This window comes from Bubalus bubalis, chromosome 24 (genome assembly GCF_019923935.1).
Source record: "Bubalus bubalis isolate 160015118507 breed Murrah chromosome 24, NDDB_SH_1, whole genome shotgun sequence".
NCBI classification, from domain to species: domain Eukaryota; kingdom Metazoa; phylum Chordata; class Mammalia; order Artiodactyla; family Bovidae; genus Bubalus; species Bubalus bubalis.
In genome coordinates, this window is record NC_059180.1 from 29,049,098 (window position 1) to 29,071,051 (window position 21,954).

Genomic DNA, 21,954 nt, shown 5'->3' on the forward strand with positions numbered 1-21,954 from the left:
GAAAATGTATGGCCTCTATTTCTAGACCTTGTCTGATTGACTTCCGCCTTAATGCTCCCATCTTTTAGCTTTTTTGGCATTTTAGTTTGACTCTGCTATCTAGAAAACCACAGACTCCCTCCTGCATAACTCAACTGAGATAAAATGATTGTTAATTTTACCTAATGGGAAGATAAATTCTGGTTAAAAAGGGAGAAACATCTAAATGCTTCTTTACATATTGCTGGTCTTTTTTTATGTGCCTTAGAAAGGAAACCTCCACCTCCCCTACGCTCCCATCTTCCTTCATATATCTAGATGTTGGAATTCCAGTGGCTAGAATTACCCCAAAAGTCTCAATATTATTATTTTTGAAATCAAAGTATTCCAAAAAGGACTAAAAGAATATCCAAGGCATAGAGGATACCACATTTATTTTGTTCCACAGTAAATTGAGCAATATGTTAAAATCTTAATGCTTCATCGACATCAAGATCTAAATTCACCTTATGGACTATTAAAAATTTAATCTCAAAATGATTGAGAATCTTTTCTCAAAAAAAAAAAAAAAGTTGCAAACTTTGCTTTGTTTTATTGGATCTGATACACTGTTTTTTTCACAACTTCTGGTCTCATGACAATGGTTGTCATTTTAGCATGAAATATCAGGAAAACACTATTTTTTAATGATGGATATTTACACTTTACATAAAACTCAAAAGAAAGCACTTCAAATATTAAAGACTGGAGAAGGAAATGGCAACCCACTCCAGTATTCTTGCCTGGAAAATCCCATGGACGGAGAAGCCTGGTGGGCTACAGTCCATGGGGTCGCAAAGAGTTGGACTCGACTGAGTGACTTCACTTTCTTTCTCATATTAGAAATCACTATAGAAAAGTTTGCTACAAAAGAAAAAAGTAAGTTCAGAGCAAGTGTTTAAGCTGATTAGAGTTTTATAATGTTCCAGGTATCTGCACCGCCTCCTTCTGAAAAGACAATACACTTGCCAAAGACCAATCATTCATCTCTGGTGAGTTCCTTTTTCATGAGAATTTCTTTATACAATCTGGAGGGATAGAAGCTAGATATTTAAAAACAAAAGCGTTTTGTACTGTAGACTTTAAATCTACAATAAATGTGTTTTCAACTTAGGATGTAGCAGAGATCTTAAGAGGACAATATGCAAATAAGAGATTCAAAATGCAATTATTCTTTAAATATTTCCATATTCCAAGCCTCAGATAAAATGAGTCAAATACAAATCAAAAATATATGCTTTGTATATTTACCAGATGGATAGTTTATGTAAAATTCCAGCTTTGTTATAACAGATCACCTAACACTGACCCCTTGTTTCTGTATTACATAGCTGTAAGTTTAAGCATGTCATTTATAGAAAAAAACAGCTGAACATTAAAATCCACTGGCATGGTAGCTAGAGGATGTTCGGGTGGTGCTTGAATACCTGATAGTAGTGAGGGCTGACATGCGTCACTCATTTTAAAAAATCTATTATTTTTAAAAATGATGGTAAAATATATGTAAGATAAAATGTACCAATTAAACCATTTTAAAGTATGTAACTGTATGTCATTAAATATATCCACACTGTTCTGCAACAATCACTACTATTCGTTTTCAGAACTTTTTCATCATCCCTAACTGAAACTCTGTGCTCAATGAACAACAATATTCCATTCTCCCCTCTCCCCAGAAACCACCATCTACTTTCTATATGTATAAATTTAACTACATTTAGAGTGGAATCATACATCTTTCTTTTCGTGGATGGCTTATTTCACTTAGTACCGTGTCCTCAAGGTTAATCCATTTTGTAGCTTGTGTCAGAATTTCCTTCTTTTTTAAAAATTTATTTATTTCTTTTAATTGGGGGCTAATTACTTTGCAGTATTGTAGTGGTTCTTGCCATACATTGACATGAATCAGCCATGGAGAATTTCCTTCTTTTTAAGGCTGAGTAATACTCCACTGTATGTATACCACATTTTGTTTATCCATTCATTTGTTGATGGACACATGGGTTACTTTTAATACTGCTAGGAGCATGGGTGTACAAACTGATGTTCAAATCACTGCTTTAGTTCTTTTGGCCATATACCCATAAATGAAATTGCTGATAAGGTAATTTTGTTTTTCACTTTTTGAGAAACTGCCATACCATTTTCTATAGCAATTTGCACCATTTATTTCACAATTCCACCAACAGTGAACAAGGGTTCTAATTTTTCCACATCCTCGCTGACAACCTGTTAATTTCTGTTCATTTTGATATCTGCTATTCTAATGGTATGAGGTGATATCTCATTGTGGTTTTGAGTTGCATCTCTAGTGATTAGTGTTGTTGAATATCATTTCATTTGTTTGTTGGTCTTTATATATCCTCTTTGAAGAAATGTTTATGCAAGTCCTTTGCCCATTTAAAAATCAGTTTTTTTTTCCTGTTATTTGTGAGAGTTCTTTACATATTCTGAATATTAGCCCCTTACTGGATACATGATTTGCAGATTTTTTTTCTCTCATGCTGTGGGTTGCTTTTCACTCTGTTGATAGTGTGCTTTGATGCAGGTTTTAATTTTGATGAAGCCTAATTATCTATTTATTCTTTTGTTGCCTGGTGTCATATTTAAGAAATCATTGTCAAATTCAGTGTCATGAGGCTTTCTCCTATTCCTCCCCACCTCCTCAGAGATTTTAACAGTTCTACTCTTATGTTCTGGAGAAGGAAATGGCAACCCACTCCAGTGTTCTTGCCTGGAGAATCCCAAGGACGGGGGAGCCTGGTGGGCTGCCATCTATGGGGTCACACAGAATCGGACACGACTGAAGTGACTTAGCAGCAGCTCTTATGTTCAGGTCTTTGATCATTTTGAGTTAATCTTCATATATGGTGTTAGGTAAGGATCCAACTTCACTCTTTTGCATGTGGACATCCAGTTTTCTTAACACTGTTTGTTGAAAAGACTGTCCTGTTTCCTTGAGACTGGGTGACCTTGACACTTAAAATCTTAAAATCATTTGACCATATATGTGAAGACTTATTTCTGGGTTTTCGATTCTGTTCCATTGGTCTATGTGTCTCTTTATGCCTAAACCACACTGTTTTGTGATTGGGATTTTGATAGGAATTGTACTGAATCCATGGATTGCTTTTCGGTAGTACTGACATCAGCACAATGTTAAATTTTCTAATCCATAAGCATGTCTTTACACTTGTGTGTTTGGTTGACTTTTTGCAGTGATTCCTTTCTCATTTCCTATAGATACACATCCTATAGATATTTTCTTTGTTGTTACCATGTGAATTACACATAACATCCTAAAGCTATGACATCTAACTTATATTGATACCAATTTCAGTTATATACAAGAACTACTTTTATAGCCACACCTCCCCACTTTATATTATTATTGTCACAAATTACATCATTATATATTATGCAGTTATTAACAGATTTATAATTTTTTGTGCATCTGTTGCTTAAATTGCTTAAATCCCATAGAAAGTAAAAAGTGGAGTTATATACAGAAATTATAATAATACCATTCCTTATATTTGTCCATGTATTTACTTTTTACCAAAGAACTTCATGTTTCTGAATGGCTTTGAGTTAACTGTCTAGCATCCGTTCATTTCAACTTAAGGACTCTCTAGCCATTCTTATAGGGCAAGTGTAATGATAATGAACTCCTTTGATATTTGTCTGGCTTTGTTGTTTTAATTTCTCACTCAGTTATGAAGGACAGTTTGGCTGACATAGAGTTCTTGGTTGACAAATTTTCATATCATCCAAATATGTCTTCTGGCCTGCAGTGTTCTTCTGAGAAATCCACTTATATTTTTACTGGGGAATTTCCTCTTACATGCGACAAGTGACTTTTCTTGCTGCTGTTAAGATTCTGCCTTTGACTTTTGATAGTTTGATTATATAATGTGTCTCAGCATGCAACCCACTCCAGTACTCTTGCCTGGAAAATCCCATGGACGGAGGAGCCTGGTAAGCTGCAGTCCATGAGGGTCGCTAAGAGTCGGACACAACTGAGCGACTTCACTTTCACTTTGCACTCTCATGCATTGGAGAAGGAAATGGCAACCCACTCCAGTGTTCTTGCCTGGAGAATCCCAGGGATGGGGGAGCCTGGTGAGCTGCCGTCTATGGGGTGGCACAGAGTCGGACACGACTGAGGCGACTTAGCAGCAGCAGCAGTATGAATCTCTTTGGATTTATTCTCTTTGGAGTTCATTGAGCTTCTTGGGTTCATAAGTCCATTTCTTGCCTCAAATTTGCAAAGTTTTGGGCCATCATTCTTACATTAATTCTCTGCCATAATGCTCCAATGGATCAGCTTGATGGTATCTCACATGTCCCTTAGGCTCTGTTTACTTTTTTCATTCTCTTTATCCTTAGACTCCATAATTTCAAATGATCTGTCTTCAAGCTTGCTGTCTGAGTCTGCTGTTGAACCCCTCTGATGGACTTTTCAGTTCAGTTAGTGTATTTTTCAGCTCCATGAATTTTTAAAAACAATTTTTGTTGATATTTTCATTTTGTTCATATATTGTTTCCCTGATTTCTTTCAGTTCATTGCTTGTGTTTTCCTTTAGCTTTTTGAGCATGTTTAAGAGTTTTATTTAAAGTCTTTGTTTAGGAAGTCTGACATGTTTCTTCAGGGATAGTTTCTAGAGATTATTTTGTTGCTTTGAATGGGCTATATTTCCCTGTTGCTTTGTATGACTGTTTTTTTTCTTTTGGTTTCATCTTTGGTTTAAAATTGGGCATGCAAAAAACATCCACCTCTCCCAGTCTTTGCAGACAGTTGTTGAAGACCTTAACTAATTTTATGGGCCTTTCATGTCTTCATTTCCCAGAGTCTCATCATGACTTCTCTGGGCATTAAGAGTTCTATTGTATTCCCTCAGTTTGGAACATCCCCTGGAGAAGGACATGGCAACTCACTCCTTTGCCTGGGAAATAACAAGGACAGAGGAGCCTAGTGGGCTACTGTCCATGGGGCCACAAAGAATCTGACAAGACTGAGCAACTAACACTTTCATTGCATTCTTTGATCTGTAATATGCTGCCCTCAGGTGTCTGTGGGTCTGCGGTTACTCTACAGTTTTCACATGATAATGGCTCCTGCCACTACCTTCTGTAGCTTCTGCTAGCCTGAGATCCAAATTATGCACTTTCCCCAGTCTGAGTCAAACAAATCAGAAACTAGTTCCTCAACTAGCCCACAACAGGCCAGAATACTGCTAACAAGTTCTGCTCTACTCCTTCCATCCTGAGGGAGGGAACTGGGTATTGGGCGACTTCCTTTGTGCCACGTTAAGAGTGGGAAAGGATGAGTGAAAACACCATGGCATGTTCTATGTTTCTGAATGTGGCTTTTTCTTAATTGGGTGTTTGGTTGATGTAGATTTCTGACTGGTTTCCAGAGCTCTATAAAATTATTTTAGCCTGTGGTTTACTTACTGCTTCTGTGAGAGAATGAGGGCCTGGACCTTCCTTTGTTGATGTGTATTATCTTTCATAGTGAGATGGTGGTAAGTATGCAGATATATGTGTAATAATCTCAATGTGAATCTATTCATTTAGTATTTCTGATTTTTTATAGTTCAATTATAACTAATAATATTAATGATTATAAAGTAGAACCACACAGCAGAAGAGTGATTAGTCAGAGGACCAACTATTCTAATCATTAATGAATTTGTTACTTTTGGTGGTAACTTCATAACAATTTCATATACTTCAGGATCAACTTTGGAAAACCTAGAGCCAATGTCCACTTTTTAAAAATACAGTCCTCTTTATAAAGTTGTCACATATTATTTATTATTATTTATTATATTCTACAGAATCACATGGAATGTCTACTACAACCTTGGTGTGACCATGTTGGTGATTCACAAGTTGGTTAAAGTACCTCTTAGGGGTCAGAATGTGAAAGTATAATAAATAATAAAATTACTGTTATTCATTTTTGGTATCTGAACTATGTGAGATTGTACAGTAGACAAAAAAATGTTATGTATGTACTTCTTAGGCAATAGAAATAATAGTTGTCACTATCAGTCATAACAGGATAACACAGGATGATGTGCTGGAAAAGTATCACACTGTTGGCCTAATTAGAACTAAGTCATTAGTTCAAATCCTATACAGGCCAGACAGATGCTTTTTCATGACATCTGCCCCAGATAATACATGCGAAGTAAGTTGTTCAGTGCCTGAACGACACTTAAGCGCTCCGCAAACATTGGCCATTATTTTTATCATCATCTCAATTATATTCAATAAAGATTTATTTATTAATAAATGAGAAAGGCCTATTCTGCATAACGCACTATTTTAGGCACTTTCCTGTTGGTCACAGAACTGAGTCAAGAACTGGGATGGAAAACAATTTCACAGTTAACGTTGGAACTCAGCTCAAAACTCTATGAATAGTGGCAGACTCCTTCCTCATGATATGTAAGTTATAAAAAGCATAATTGAAGGAGTAATAATAGAAATTACAGTCAATGTCTTTGTTCTACTCAGGCCTTTATTGATAAATATTTGCAAAGAAAGCTAGTCTAACTTTGATTATTTACTATATGTGTACCTGGGCTTACATATTAGACCTTGCTCATTCTCTTTGTTAGCTTAAACCTAAAATTTCTGTTATCTGGCAAATGGTCATCTACCTGAACATTACTTGAAACAATGGGAAAAAATATTTTACCAAATTCCCTTAAGCTTGTGTTCTTGAAGATACAGAATAAGAGATGAACAAGGTTCCTTTCAGTACTACTTTGAATTTGAAAATGAACACAGATCCTGTCAGATCATACTTACAGTTAAACATCTGGGTGTTTATAATAAATGATTATTTAAATGACTTAAGAAATCACCGAGAGAAAAAAAGTCCTCCAGTTAAAAGGACCAGTGTCACTGCTCCTGGTACACACGTGTGGCTTGCTGTTCTTAATTTTCTACAGCTTTCCATTGTTCACGAGTTGCCTCAGCGTAAAACAGAGCTCTGGTATGTGATGTGTCCTTTATTAATATTTTGGCAAATTCCTTTCCAGATGTACTTTGATCAGAATTAAAAGACAAAAGTCCAAGGAAAAGCAGTTTTAGTCTCTTTACAGACCACACAGAAATACATATTTCAAAGAATTTACATTTTGAAGGAAGGATGTAGTGGTATATTGTTCACATTGTGAGGTCATTAGCTTTTTAGCACTGGGATTGTAAAAGTGCCTGAAAAATGTTTTTTGTCTAGATGTTATGTGTTAAAAAAAATTTTTGGAGGAAATGTTTCTTTTATTTGAATACTTTTCCTGTAGGACTTAAACTTCTGGTATCTATCTGTGTGTTCTGAAAAAGAATTAAGGAGACTATATGTCATGAGACATTTTGCAATAAAGCAAGGCATATAGAAATCTTGAGCCTAATTTTCTCTCAACTAATTATCCAGAAGTATAACTTTTAAAGAACCTTAAGGAAATTCCCTGAATAAGTCTTGGACTTTATATGAGGCCAAGAAAAGAACTGAACAGGAAAATTAGAAAAATATGTTTAAGCCACAGAATTAAATGTGTAGCATAAAATGATGATCAATCACCATATGAGAAAAACCTGGTTCATTTGTAAACAAGTGAAATCTATGTCAGAGCCACTCAAAAGTATGGTCTGTGGACCTCAGCTACCTGCCAGTGACAAGGACAGAAGTCTTAGGAAAGCTGATGTCACTGCACTTTTACTTTATATTACAAAAGGATTAGTCCACAGTACATTGGAAATTAAACTATGTAAAAAAAACAAACATATCCCTTCACTACAGGCAATTTGAGGACCACTGGTCTATAGTAATTAAATTCACCATCAAACTCCTATACTGAATTTCCATTTTAAAGATTAAAAACTCAGAATCTCAAAGAACATCCAAAACAAAATGAGGGCCTATGCCTGCTCTCTGGAAACTTGATGTCTAATGAGAAGCAATGTTTTCAGGTATTGATCTGCATGCATGCAAAACTGCTTCAGTCGTGTCTGAGTCTGTGCGACCCTAAGGACTGTAGCCTGAGAGGCTCCTCTGTCCATGGGATTCTCTAGGTAAGAATACTGGAATGGGTTGCCGTTTCCTCCTACAGGGGATCTTCCCGACCCATGGATCAAACCCACACCTCTTACGTTGCAGATGTGGCAGGCGGGTTCTCTACCATTAGTGCCACCTGGGAAGTCCCTCAGGTACTGATCCTTTCCCTTAAACTATAAATGTGAAAGTAATTATATTTAGGAAGATTAATACATTTTACCTATATATCAAGTGAGATATCTAGACAAATTTTAAAAACAAACATGAGATAACAGTGAAAATAAAGTACAGAATTTCCCAAAGCAAAACATAATTATCACTTCTAGACACAAAACCCACAGACTTTACAGGCATCATAAAATTGGCCTCTGTAGTTGATTAAAAAGAGAAAAACAAATATCTACAACATACTTACAATCCTACTTGAGGATTATCTTTCTCTGACATCAGTACAGTACAGTTAACATGGAGATGCTTATTTAATTACATGAATAAAGTGTATAATATTAAGAATCTTTGTCAGATTCCTTATTTATAAATAGTAAAATACTGAAAGGGAATTTTATAAAGGACACACAATTTAAGAAGGTTTCCAGGTATACAGTATAGGAATTATGTAATGGGAAAGGTGCCGTAGCCAGCCCTGATTCTAGGCTCTTTTACTTGAATGTATAAGTAGGAAATGTACCATTCTCTAAAGTGGGTCTTTTTCCAAAGGCACTAGTGACAAATAAAAAGCAGACAGAAGTGGCATTGGAGCAACACTAAAGAGTGTTATGAAAATTAATGTTTAAGTTCATGAATGACCCCAGGCTTCATGTGTGCTGCCCTGGCAATAGGCTGTATTTATTCTTCAAGAAACACAATTGTTCTCCCTTCCGTTTTTCCTTCAAGGAATTCTGGAATGTCAACCCACTGGTGGGACTGCCTCTGACTGAAGTTTCTCACTTATAAACTTACAGTTTCTTACAGGTGGAACCGTCATGAAGCTGTTACCAGGCAGATAGCTGAGGTGACAGAAATTCTCTGTTACTAAAAGCTAAGACCATGCTAATAGCTGTCTGATGTCCTGACCTACTCAGACAGAAACAGAGAACAGACAACCCAAATGGGTAAGTAGAACTCTTTTCTAATGGTATTAACTTGCATATTTGACATTCTTTTTAGCCCTATTTTTAAAGCTTAAAACCAGGGTGCAGCCAGTATGTAAGAACAGTAGGGGCTGGTCACTGACCCTCATCTTTCTTCCAGGTCAGGTTCCAATGAAGCTGAGGGGCCAGTCACACTTGCCCTGTAAACTCTGACAAGAGAGTATAAAGTGTAGCTGCTCCGACTACTTCTGATGGTTCCAAGTGGGAGACAGGCTGGCATCACGGGATGCAGTACAGAAGACATACATGGGATGCAGAAGCAGTATGGGAGACATACTGCTTCTACAAGCTGGCATTAGTTAGTGCTCATGGTGCTGAATTCAACTAATCACTCTTTCTGTACCAGGCCCTGTGCTAGGTGTTAAAGATACACACCTCTATTTCAGATAATGGTGATAAATGCAGTAAAGAAGATAATGTTGAAGCATACAGTCCCTAACAAATAGATATTCATGAATGAGAAGAAATGCTGTAAGAAAATATCCAAACATTTTTAATCCCCAAACTTCCATACTGCTCTGAACTGAGGCCTCCCCTGGTGAAAGGGTGAGGCCAGATAATTGCTAAATTCCTGTACAATTCAAAAATTCTATGATGCTTGGTTTTAGTAAGAACATTTTCTACTGAACTTGACCCATCACATTAAGTAGTTCAATAGTCTTGACTTTTAAAATAACTAAATACTATTAAAATTTCAATAAGGGAAAAACATGATAAAGAGGAAAAACAAATTATGTGCAGCATCAGAGTTCTTATAAAACCAAAAGAAACACAAACACTCATTGATGAAATAAATGTGAATTTCCAATGCAATTATTAAAAAATATTAGATTCTTTTCCATGCACTAGATTGAATACTCATATATAATCTGATGCATAGTAGGTGCTTGATAAGTATTTGTTGAATAAATTCAGTATAACCAAAATCAAGCAGCCAAATAAAACATTCCAGTCTCCAGCGTGCAGAGTTTGAAGTAATGATATTACCTATTTGTGGTAAAGACATAGTCACCGTGGAACTCTTTCTTGGAAGGCAGTTGAAGTGCCTACCTTTTGCCTAACATAAGGTTTCAAATTCATTTAGTATCTAGTAATTATTCAAAGAGATAATTAGTGCCCACAAACCAGGGTGTAGTGAAAAATAGGAAACAACTGTAGGGATTTCCCATCTCAGTTGTTAAAGAATGTGCCTGCAATGCAGGAGACGGGGGTTTGATCCCTGGGTTGGGATGATCCCCTGGAGAAGGGAATGCAACCCACTCTAGTATTCTTGCCTGGAAAATCCCATGGACAGAGAAGCCTGGTGGGCTATAGTCCATGAGATCCCACGAGTTGGACATGAATTAGTGACTAAAACACCACTAACCAACAATAAGGAATTGGTTAATAGAGAGACGGTGTATCAGTTCAGTTAAATACTAAGGTATACAAGCAAGGTACACATAAGGTTACCATATGCCACAGCAATTCCACTCCAAGATATATACCCAAGAAAAGTGAAAACATATGTCCATGTAAAAACTTGTCTACAGTGTTCACAGCACCATTAGTCATAATAGCAAATGTCCACTAACTGATGAATAAACAAAATGTGGTATATCAACACAATGGAATATTACTCAGCCACAACAAGGGATGAGGTACTGATACATGCTACAACATGGATGAACCTTAAAAACATTACACCTAAGCGAAAGAAGCCCATCACAAATGATGATATATTGTATGATTCCAGAATTTATTACAAAAAAATGTCTGGAATAGGTAAATCCAGACAGAAAGTATATTGATGGTTGCTTAGGGCCAAGTGGAGTGACTGCTGATATGTACGGGCTTCTTTTGGGAAAGATGAAAGTGTTCTGGAATCAGTGTGAGAGTTGCACAAATCTGTGAATATACTAGTAAGCACTGAATTACACACTTTAAAAGGTTGAATTTTCCCAGTGCCTTTTTTTTTTTTTTTAACAGAAATAGAAAAATTCATCCTAACATTAACATAGAATATCAAGGGACCCCAAGTAGCCAAAATCATCTTGAAGAAGAATAAAATTTGAAGATCTCACACTTCCTGATTTCAAAATTTACTACGAAGCTCTAGTAATCAAAATGATACAGGCCAATGCAAAAGAATAGAAAGCATGTAAATACACTGTCTTATATATGACCAAATGATCTTTGACAACTGTGCCAAGACCATTCGGTGGGGATGGAACAATCTTTTCAACAAATGGTGTTGGGGAAAACTGGATATCCAGATGCAAAAGAATGAAGTTGGATCTTTATCTTACATACAAAAATGAAAATCGATTAAAGACCTAAATGTAAGACCCCCAAACTATGAAAATCTTAGAAGAAAACAGGATCCAATCAATCCAAAACAATCTAATTTATGACACCAAATTATGGCAATGATTTCTTAGTCTGACACCAAAAACACAGGTCACATAACCAAAAATACACAAAGAGGACTAGATCAAACTTAAAAACATCTGTTCATTAAAGGTTACTGTCAACAGAGTGAAAAGATGGGTGAGAGTATTTGCAAATCATATATCTAATAAGGGGTTAATATCGAGAACATATAAAGAACTCCTACGACTCAACAACAGAAAAGCAACCTGATTTTAAAGAGAGCAAAGGATTTGAAAAGGGATTTCTCCAAAGATGATATACAAATGACCAAAGGCATATGAAAAGATGCTCAATGTCACTAATGATTAGAGAAATGCAAATCAAAACCACAGTGAGACATCACAATCAATGGGCAGAAGACCTAAATAGACATTTCTCCAAAGATGACATACAGATGGCCAACAAATACATTAAAAGAGACTCAACATCACTAATGATCAGAGAAAAGCAAATCAAAACTAGAGTGAGGCTATCGCCTCACATGAGTCAGAATGGCGCAAATCAAAACTAGAGTGAGGCTATCGCCTCACATGAGTCAGAATGGCCACTATCAAAAAAATTTACAAATGGTAAATGCTGAAGAGGATGTGGAGAAAGAGAACCCTCCTACACTGTTAGTGGGAATGTACACTGATGCAGCCAATATGGAGATCAGTATGGAGGTTCCTTAAAAAACTAAAAATACAACTACCCTATGACCCAGCAGTACCACTCCTGGGCATATACCCAGAGAAAACCATAATTCAAAAAGATATATGCACCCCAGTGTCCACTGCAGCAGTATTTACAATAGCCAGGACCTGGAAGTCACCTAAATGTCCATCAGCAGAGAAATGGATAAAGATGTGGCACATATATACAATGGACTATTTATTAGCCATAAAAGGGAATGAAATTGTGCCATTTGCAGAGACATGGATGAATCCATGAGGCTGTCATAAAGAGTGAAGCCAGAAAAACAAGTATCTTATATTAACACATATGCATGGAATCCAGAAAAAATGGTAGAGATGATTTGCAAAGTAGAAATAGAGACAAATGTATAGATACCGAGGAGGGGTGGGGGTGGGATGAACTTGGAGGTTGGGACTGACACATGTACACTACTGTGCATTAAACAGGTAACTAATGAGAATCTACTGCCCAGGGAACTCTGCTTGGTGCTCTGTGGAGAGGGGATCTAAGTGTACGTATGGCTGAGTCACAGCAGTGTAAACCAGCTATACTCCAATTGAAAAAAAGAAAACAGTGAATATACTCAATATCTTATAATACTATAACGGAAAAGAATCTGAAAATATATACACACATATATATTTATATGTATAACAATCATTTTGCTGTCCACTTGAAACTAACACAAAATTGTCAATTAACTATACTTCAATAAAAACAAACACAGTGAGATCACCTCATTCCACTGAAACAGCTACTATCAAAAGAACAGAAATTAACAAGTGTTGGTGAGGATGTGGAGAAATAGGAACACGTGTGTGCTGGTGGTGGTGGTTTAGTCTCTCAGTCGTGTCCGACTCTTTGCAACACTATGGACTGTAGCCCACCAGCTTCCTCTGTCCATGGGAATCTCCAGGTAAGAATACTGCAGTGCGTTGCCATTTCCTCCTCCACTGCTGGTGGGAGTATGAAATGTTGCAACCAGTATGGAGAACAGTATGGTGGTTCCTTAAAAATTAAAAATAGAACTACCATATGATCCAACAATCCCACTTCTGAGTATATGCCCAAAAGAACTAAAAGCAGGGTCTCAAAGAGAGATTTTCACACTCGTGTACTCATCATTATTCACAACAGCCAGGAGATGGAAGCAACCCCATGTTCACTAATGAATGGATAAACAAAATGTGGTATATCCATAAAATGGAATATTATGCAGCTTAACAACTGAGAGAGATCTTGTCACATTTTACAACATAAATGAACCCCGAGGACACTGTTAAATAATATAAGCCATATGAGATATTCAAAGTAGTCAAATTCATTGAGATTGAAGTAAAGTACTTACCAGGCCTGGGGGGATGGGGAGTTGATGTTTAATGGATTTAGCTTCAGTTTTGTAAGACAAGCTTCTAGAGATCTGCTGCACAACAGTGTGAATACAGACTACAGGCCTGTACACTTAAAGACGACTAAGATGGTTAAAAAGAAAAAAGCGTGAATTTTATGATGTGTGAGTTGTAACTCAAAAAACAGTTACATGAAAAAATTGAGTTACAAAACTGTAAAGTAAAAATGTGTACACAGAACAGAAATTTGAAAATGTAAGAATCTACTGAAAATGTGAATAGCTGGATTACATGTGAAAAATCTATATTTTTCTGCACTTTCAGACTTTTTTTCTGGTGAAGATGCATTACCTAGATACATAAAAAACAAGGCACTTTCTTGGTTTAGGGGTTAAAAACAAGAAAAGCAATACCTGGGCTGGAGTGTTTGTAGTCGCAGGAGATGGCGATTCACTAACTTTTGGCTCACTTGGGGACGCGGCTGACCCCTGCGACTCCTGGCTGGCCGGCTGGTCCGGAGACAAAGCATCACTGCTGTCTTCGTCAAATGAGAAATCGCCCTGAGTTTGGGGATAGTCCTCTTTCCCAACGCCTAAAGAAAGAAGTGATTCTTAATTGATCTTGGCCTTGGAATACTAACGTTAAAATGAAAAAGGAGAAATATTATTCATTATAAGGACTAAAGAAAGCTGTTTAAAAACAAAGTTGGACATAATGTACTTCTCAGTGGGAGAATACACAACTACCTATGATGAATACCTGGGGGAAAATACCGAACCTGAATCAGATCAAGCCTTTGGATCAGACTACTAATGATAGGAACACAGGAGACAAGAGATTTTTTAAATGACATCTAGGGATGCAAATGCATTCAAAAAAACCTAGAGTGTGGAAGTACTAAAGGACAAAATAAGTTCATTCATCAGCAAATAAAAAGGAAAGAAAGGAGGAAGAAGATCTTCCCAGGAGACTGACCTAAGAGATACATCGGCTAAAGACAATGTGCGGAGCTTGCTTGGATCCAACTGTTGAAAAACATTATGAGGCCAAATGGGGCTCTGACTGGGGTATCTGTTGATTAGTCCCACCTCAGGGAGCAGCGCTGCTGTACTGACACCTTACCTTTTGGGGCCCATTTCTTTGGAATTGAATGGAATCATAAAATGACTGAATACAGACTGCCTAAGATTTAAACTCATACTAATGCAAAATACGAAGTTCCCATAAGTCATGGTAACTTAAACCTCTTGTTAGAGGAATATCTGTGTTAACTGGTGCTAATCCTATAATACATAGTATTAATAATAACAATACTATGGAGATAAGTATAAATGTTGATTTCTAAATCACCCAGAAAACAATAATCATGATTGGTGCTGGCTTTAAAAGTAGATTTTTCTTATCTAAAACTTCCAAGTTTCTTTGTCTCCCAGAAAACAGTAAAATTTGAGAGTCTTGCCTATAATTGCTTCCTTAACACTGGAGTCTACAGGAAGGATGTTTTTCTCTACCAGCTCCATAGGACCAGGTCTTTGAGCAATCTTTTCATTCAGATCATCAGCTAGTCGAGCTCTTTTCAACTTCATCTGAGTAGCCTGCAGGGATGGCTCCGCAAATGTTTCTGAAAGAGGAAACACAGGTTTAATCATTAGTTGAATTACTGTCTCTATTCCATAAGATGGTGACTGCAGCCATGAAATTAAAAGATGCTTACTCCTTGGAAGGAAAGTTATGACCAACCTAGATAGCATATTCAAAAGCAGAGACATTATTTTGCCAACAAAGGTTCGTCTAGTCAAGGCTGTGGTTTTTCCTGTGGTCATGTATGGATGTGAGAGTTGGACTGTGAAGAAGGCTGAGCGCTGAAGAATTGATGCTTTTGAACTGTGGTGTTGGAGAAGACTCTTGCGAGTCCCTTGGACTACAGGGACATCAAACCAGTCCATTCTGAAGGAGATCAGCCCTGGGATTTCTTTGGAAGGAATGATGCTAAAGCTGAAACTCCAGTACTTTGGCCACCTCATGCAAAGAGTTGACTCATTGGAAAAGACTCTGATGCTGGGAGGGGTTGGGGGCAGGAGGAGAAGGGGACGACAGAGGATGAGATGGCTGGATGGCATCACTGACTCGATGGACGTGAGTCTCAGTGGACTCCGGGAGTTGGTGATGGACAGGGAGGCCTGGCGTGCTGCGATTCATGGGGTCGCAAAGAGTCGGACACGACTGAGTGACTAATCTGAATCTGAATTCCATAATGTTATTTCAGGCCAACTAATTTCAACTGGTGTAAACTTGTTTATGGAGAGACAACGACTGCTTGAGAATGCTCCCATCTGCAATTTACATTCTAGTCCTGGAAAGCTTTATATTGTCTACACAATGTGGATGTCCTTGGACTCAAATTAATATGAACTCAAGCCAAAACTGAGGTGCTGCTATTGCTTATTTATGATAGGAGGGTCAAATTCACATCTATTAGGTACTGGGGATACAGAGGAGAGAGATGCGGTCCATGCTCAAGAAGTTTGCAGTTTTAGATTTGGCTTCATTGGAAAGTCATTTCTTTGAAGGGGTGACACTGTATCTCAGAATACAAGCTTCTCTGCAGGAGTTGGTGGGAAAAGCTACAAATCATATTCCTGTGCATAGAGTCCTTCATAATAATTAAAATTTGTATTTATTTCTGAATAAATAACCTTGAGCATTCAATTACATAGTAATTAATTGTCATATAGAAGCATCAACTCATGTACCCACAAATGCATAAAGTTGTATAATAGATGTGAAACTACTATAAATATCATAACTCATAAACAGCATAACTTTGCATAATTCCTGTGTTTCTGGTAATGCTCATTAACATTTTATTAAATTGTTCTAAATAATACTTAGTCTGACTGTTGGTGTTAACTCAATATTGCATTGAAAGTTGCTTGCTCCTTAAATTATTCAGTAGACGATCTTTTAATGAAACTCCCTGTAAGTAACCTCAGGACTGTCTGATGTTTTTCATTCTGTAGGTTAGATGTCCTAGCTGAGGCCCAAAGCACACTGAGACCCCACGGCCAATAAACTACCCTTCAGCACAGCTGAGCACTTCTCTTTTCACCTTATGTGCTTACCAAAAATTAACCTCGGCTGTCCACAGAACAGCGCGTCACTATTGTGATTGCCATCGTCACTCATAATTTAAATGTTACGGGGAAATCATAAACTTCAAAAATGATTATTTCTTGGAAACCTGAGTTAAATGCTTTGGCATGACTTGATAAAAGCAAGTCATTAAAAAAAAATCACTGTTACATCATCAGGACAACTAACAACTATAAAGATTTGGGGAAAAACGATAAAATTTAAGATTTTTAAACTCAGACTGCTTTTCCAGTATCTTTACATTTTGATCCACCATGAATGGAAATTGCAGATGATTCCCCTCATGTGAAGTTCTTAGTCCTAAGTCGGCATATTGGTAAATAAATGCATGTTTCTGTAACTTAAAATAACACATGTGCTCATCTCATTTTTATAATTTCCCTGTATAAAACAACTCTGGCCCCAATCTTAGTAGATAAAGCCCTTCTAACTGCACATGAAGACAAGTGGGGGAAGTAGATCATGCAAATCATTCTGAAGATGCTTTTGTTAAGATGCAGGCAGGACAGTCTCCTGCCTTTGCCTCCCTTCCACTGACACTATCCAAGTGATATCAGGAATGTTTGGGAAGAAGATATTCCAAAAGCGAGTAAGTAGAGGCTGGCATTTCAGTATGCTTCTATTCTGGTCTAACTGCATCTTTATCTCCATGAGGTGCAGGTAAAACTTCAGGAAATAATTTAGACTTCTGCCTGCCAAACATCCAATTCAATCAAAACTGGGATGATGGCAAAATAAGTTGCTGGTGGTTTTAAGGTATTTTTAAAATTATAGATGAGACATTCTTACTTCAAAAATCTCAACTTTAGAATAGATGTCCTAAAGACATCACTTATGGTTTATTCCTATATATAATTAGGCTTTTAAATGCTGAAGAGTCTGATTTTAGAAAAAGCAAATATGATTTCTTTTGATAGTTAAATGCATTTGCCTTAGTTTTAATTATGTTAATAAAGCCTGTTACAGTCAGATGACAAGTTGAAACGGGCAGTGTCATTCCTACAAAAATGTCTCTTACAGGTCAAGATATTTTCAGGCACAGAAGGAGTCATTTACTAAGTTACTTACCAGCAAACTTGCTTCTCTGAAGATTCACTTATCCCTGACAGCTGGTGGCTGCTCCTACCCTACCAATGGAGTTCTGGAAAAGCTTTTTTTAGTCCAGCAGAAGTGGAGAAAGGCATAGACTTCTTGCCTCCCATCCCAGACACGAAGATAGTTACCTAGTCACAGATTATCTGGATTAGAAGAGACTCTACTTGGGGTCTTAGGGACCAGCCTGATACTCGGAACTGCTTTACAACATTCTTTACACGGTGTCAGTCTGTCTTTATTCCCCATAGGGCACTTTTCACAATCTGTAATTGACTTGTTTTGCCTGCATATAATCTCTCTGCCACTAGACTGTAATAAGCTCCATGAAGGGGGAAATCTGACTGGTGCCTAGCTTGCTGGAGCAAACCAACACCTCTAGTAAGGACAACCGTGTCACTTCCTGAAGATTTTATTTGGAGACATCTGACTGACCTTTATGCTGAGCTAAAATCTAATACTCTGTAATATCAATCTAATTCTAACTCTATCATTAGGCCAGAGAAAAGAAATCTAATATTCCTCCTACCTAATAACTGTCTCTAAATGTTTGAGAAGTTGCTGTATCTTCTCAAGGTTTCACACTCTCAAGGCTATCACAAGGTCAGGCTCCTCGTCTTGCTCAACAAATTAAGTCAGTGAAGCAAAACAATGGAAGAAAATGTATCTCGGGACTTTATGGTAGAAGTACCACCTTCCAAGAAGGCTTTATCTTTAGAGAGAAAAAGCCACGACCTGAGCCACATGCCTCACCAAAGATGGAATGGAACTGTCCTTACCAGCTTTGTAAAAGACGAGGCTCAGGCATGCAGAAAATGTGGTGGGCTGAGGGGAGTTTGTTTGTGATAATGGTCATATCAAGCTGGACTGTTGTGGGTAAGCAGCAACAAAGAAAAATGTTAGGTATGGGCTTGCCCCAGGTAGACACAACAGGGTCCAAGTGGTTTAAAATCCAGGGTTAGATTTGTGTCTATCAGACCCTTTATGATGAATGGGCACACATCACCCACTGGTGAAGAAATCTGGATGGAAAATGTTTTTCCAGAACAGTATGGCAGAGACACCTATAAGCGCCCTCAGCGGGCAGGGAAGACTCAGTCCATCAACTGGTTATTTGTATAACCCCATGTATCTAACATAACACTTTTAGCTTGGGGTCTTCATGCTGCTATCCAATTGACAGGATGTCAGCCTGTGGGGTAAAAAGTTATTAAAATTGGAATAAACAGAAATGGTGGAAGTCTCACTTGTTTTCTTGAGAAAATGTAGCAAGATAAGCAGAAACAGAACTTTTACCTTCTAAAATGTGCATCCTGACAAGTTCAGAACGATCTGGTCGACTCCGAATCTTGTGCTTCAAAAAGTTTTCGGTCTTTTAGATAGAGAGAGAAAGAGAAAGTCTTACCATAAATTATTTATGATTTATTGTGTTTTTTTTTCCTCAAGGTAACTCCATTTAAATAAATTGTATATGCTTTTGGTCATGATTTTGAGAGAAAGAAAAGAGTAGAAATTAGTTCTGTGAGAAACTATTATTCAATACAGGACTTAAATTGCAGCCTTCAAAATTGTACAGGGATTTGAAGTCTACATAGACTTTTATTTTAAAACTTGGAAAAGCAGAGGCTCATAATTTTAAAGATGACCTCTGAACAGAAAAAAAAAAAAAAAACAAACTACACTTCAGGTCAAGTAAAAATTCACCTAGATAACACATTTCCTAAAAATTCACCTAGATAACACATTTCCTAAAAATTCCAATGTACTGTCTTTGAGGAATTCATGTCTTTAACCATATTTTCTTATTTAGAACTGTACTCAATTCTAAACAATATGGCTTTAAAATGAGTTTTGTAGTTTATATGACTCTAAGAGATCATTATTGCATCCTGAGAAAACTCTTAAGGAATTTGTGGAACATGTTTGTTTTTATATTGCATGATAGAAGTTTCCTATAAGTTGAAAAGAACAAATAGTGGCCCTTTAAAGAAAAATAATAAACATCACTTTAATGCAACTATGATGGAGTCATCTCAAAGAATAAAACAGAGCTGAATATGGCAACATTGCTCCTTCAGTCAAATTCCCCCAGTCTTGGTCAAATGTCCCACTAACACAGACCTGGGAGGGAAACCACCCAAGGAAGGATCTGGTGTAAATCCCTCCCTCGGGTTATCCATCTTCAGGGCTAACAACTGGCAGAGACGTTCCATCAGTATTCTAAGAACTTGTTATGCCCAAAGCAAGAAAGAAGTGTGATTTTTCCTTTACATACAAAGCTAGGTTACTAGCTTTAAAGAACAAAATTTGAATGTCCTGTATTTTCTACAAACCTTCAAGATAAAATGACCCCAGGCTACACTGCTCCATATACCATGTATCTTGAAAATATACTCTATTTTCTCTATTGACATATGTAGGAATAAGATTATTACTTGTCCACAGGTATTTTAACACAAAAGAAAGAGGCAGAACATTTTAAATGAAAATTTCTTACTCTGGCTCGTTCCAAGCTTTTTATCTGCTCATGGAATGCCGCGGGGCTCTTCAGAGCTGTGAGAGGAAAAGAAATCATTTCCGTGGTATAGATAGAGGAGTTAATACTTCAGTTAAATGTTACAGTATTATCATGGTGATATTTCCTCTTAATCTTATTAGTGTGCCTCTACAGTTCCATTTATTTCCTAGTTCCTTTAGGACAGTTGCAAAATTGAAACCTTAAATGTTTCAGAATTAAAATTATATGTTTCACAAATAAAACAAAGTGAACATTTAAAACAGAGTTATAAACATAATGACAACTCATATATCAGGTCAGACTGGTTCCAGCCTCTAGTTGGGGCAAATTACCATTACCAAGGGAACTGTTTGATGGTTCCTCAACAGGTCTTTGCTCTTATGGTCATACAAGCTACTGGAGAAAGTCCACAGGTCCTCAGGGCATTTAACGTTGCAGTGCTCTAGCCTTGACCACAAGAACACTCTGCAGTCCGTGTCTCAGAGACCAGAGTTACCACTTACCGAGAACCTACAATGCACTAGTCCCACGCTCCGTGGCCCATCTTACAGTTACATGGCTGCTGATCACCACAACAGCCTTGTGAGGTTCATATTAGCCCCAGTACAGATGGAAGGCTCAAAGAGGTTCAGTCAAGTTTTGACGTTATACAGCTAGATGGTCGTCTAAGTGGAATTTAAACCTAGAAATCTGAATTTGGCAGGTTTGTGCTCTTCCTACCATACCACAATGCAACTCACTCTAAAGACACAGTGATTCCTTAATCTGTTAACTGCTAGTACATTAAATTTCCAGAGTCCCAGAGAGAGAGAGGCAGTACTTATTAAAAGTATTACCTACTACAGTATTTCTATCAATAATCATAATCTTTGAAAAATCGTTAGTGTTTATATCCATCACTTTCTGATCACTCCCTGCAGTCATCACTGTGGGTAGTCAGGGGACAGGGATGGGATACAGGACTAGGCTTACCTCGCTGTCACCTCAGAATTGAGCAATCAGTTCTTGGTAACATTCAACTCTGGTACATAATGCACAGCAAAGGATCACAGAAGTCCAGCCCAAACAGATTTGGCTAGGGACCAGCTCCTAAAAGCAGACTATAGCTGGCTTTGCAGTGATGTTTAAAGCATCATACTTTGATCCTGTTTGACTGGCTCATATCAAGTATGTAGTGGTGAGAAAATCTGGCAGATTATCAAACCAGTTTCTTTAAAAAATTCTTTTATAACCTCTGGCCTTTTTTTTGGGGGGGGGGAGCTTTTCTAATTCATTTATTTTAATTGGAGGATAATTACAAAATTGTGATGGTTTTTGCCATACATCAACATGAATCCTCTGCCTTTTTTCTAAAAAAAAAAAAAACCAATTATTTTGGCTGTGCTGAGTCTTTGTTGCTGCATATGGGCTTTCTCTAGTTGCAGTGGGTGGGGCTACTCTTCGCTGCAGTGCTCAGGTTTCTCATTGCTGTGGCTTCTCTTGTTGCAGCTCAAGGGCGCTAGAGCCCAGACTCAG

The 21,954-nt window shown here is 37.4% G+C and overlaps 1 protein-coding gene and 1 long non-coding RNA gene across 15 annotated transcripts in view; one reads left to right on the forward strand and one right to left on the reverse strand.

The window, feature by feature from the left end:
* The window catches only part of LOC123465332, a 62,520-nt gene extending 52,790 nt beyond the window's left edge, over positions 1-9,730 (forward strand). Inside the window, exons 2-5 of one of the 6 annotated variants that reach the window (XR_006640553.1) lie at positions 948-1,010; positions 7,908-8,106; positions 9,052-9,201; positions 9,341-9,730. This is a non-coding gene — a long non-coding RNA (uncharacterized LOC123465332). The remainder of the gene's footprint in view (positions 1-947; positions 1,011-7,907; positions 8,107-9,051; positions 9,202-9,340) is intronic. The other 5 variants (XR_006640551.1, XR_006640554.1, XR_006640555.1 and 2 more) reach the window with 5 other exon arrangements.
* The window catches only part of MRTFB (myocardin related transcription factor B), a 215,104-nt gene that overhangs the window by 26,995 nt on the left and 166,155 nt on the right, over positions 1-21,954 (reverse strand). For 8 of the 9 annotated variants that reach the window (XM_044935600.2, XM_044935598.2, XM_044935596.2 and 5 more), the window contains 4 exons: positions 20,419-20,474; positions 19,218-19,293; positions 15,136-15,297; positions 14,090-14,268 (listed from right to left, as the gene is read on the reverse strand). In XM_044935600.2, the coding sequence (XP_044791535.2) occupies positions 14,090-14,268; positions 15,136-15,297; positions 19,218-19,293; positions 20,419-20,474 (473 nt within the window). Of the gene's footprint in view, positions 1-14,089; positions 14,269-15,135; positions 15,298-17,897; positions 19,127-19,217; positions 19,294-20,418; positions 20,475-21,954 lie in introns of those variants that run through there. The other variant, XM_044935602.2, reaches the window with a different exon arrangement.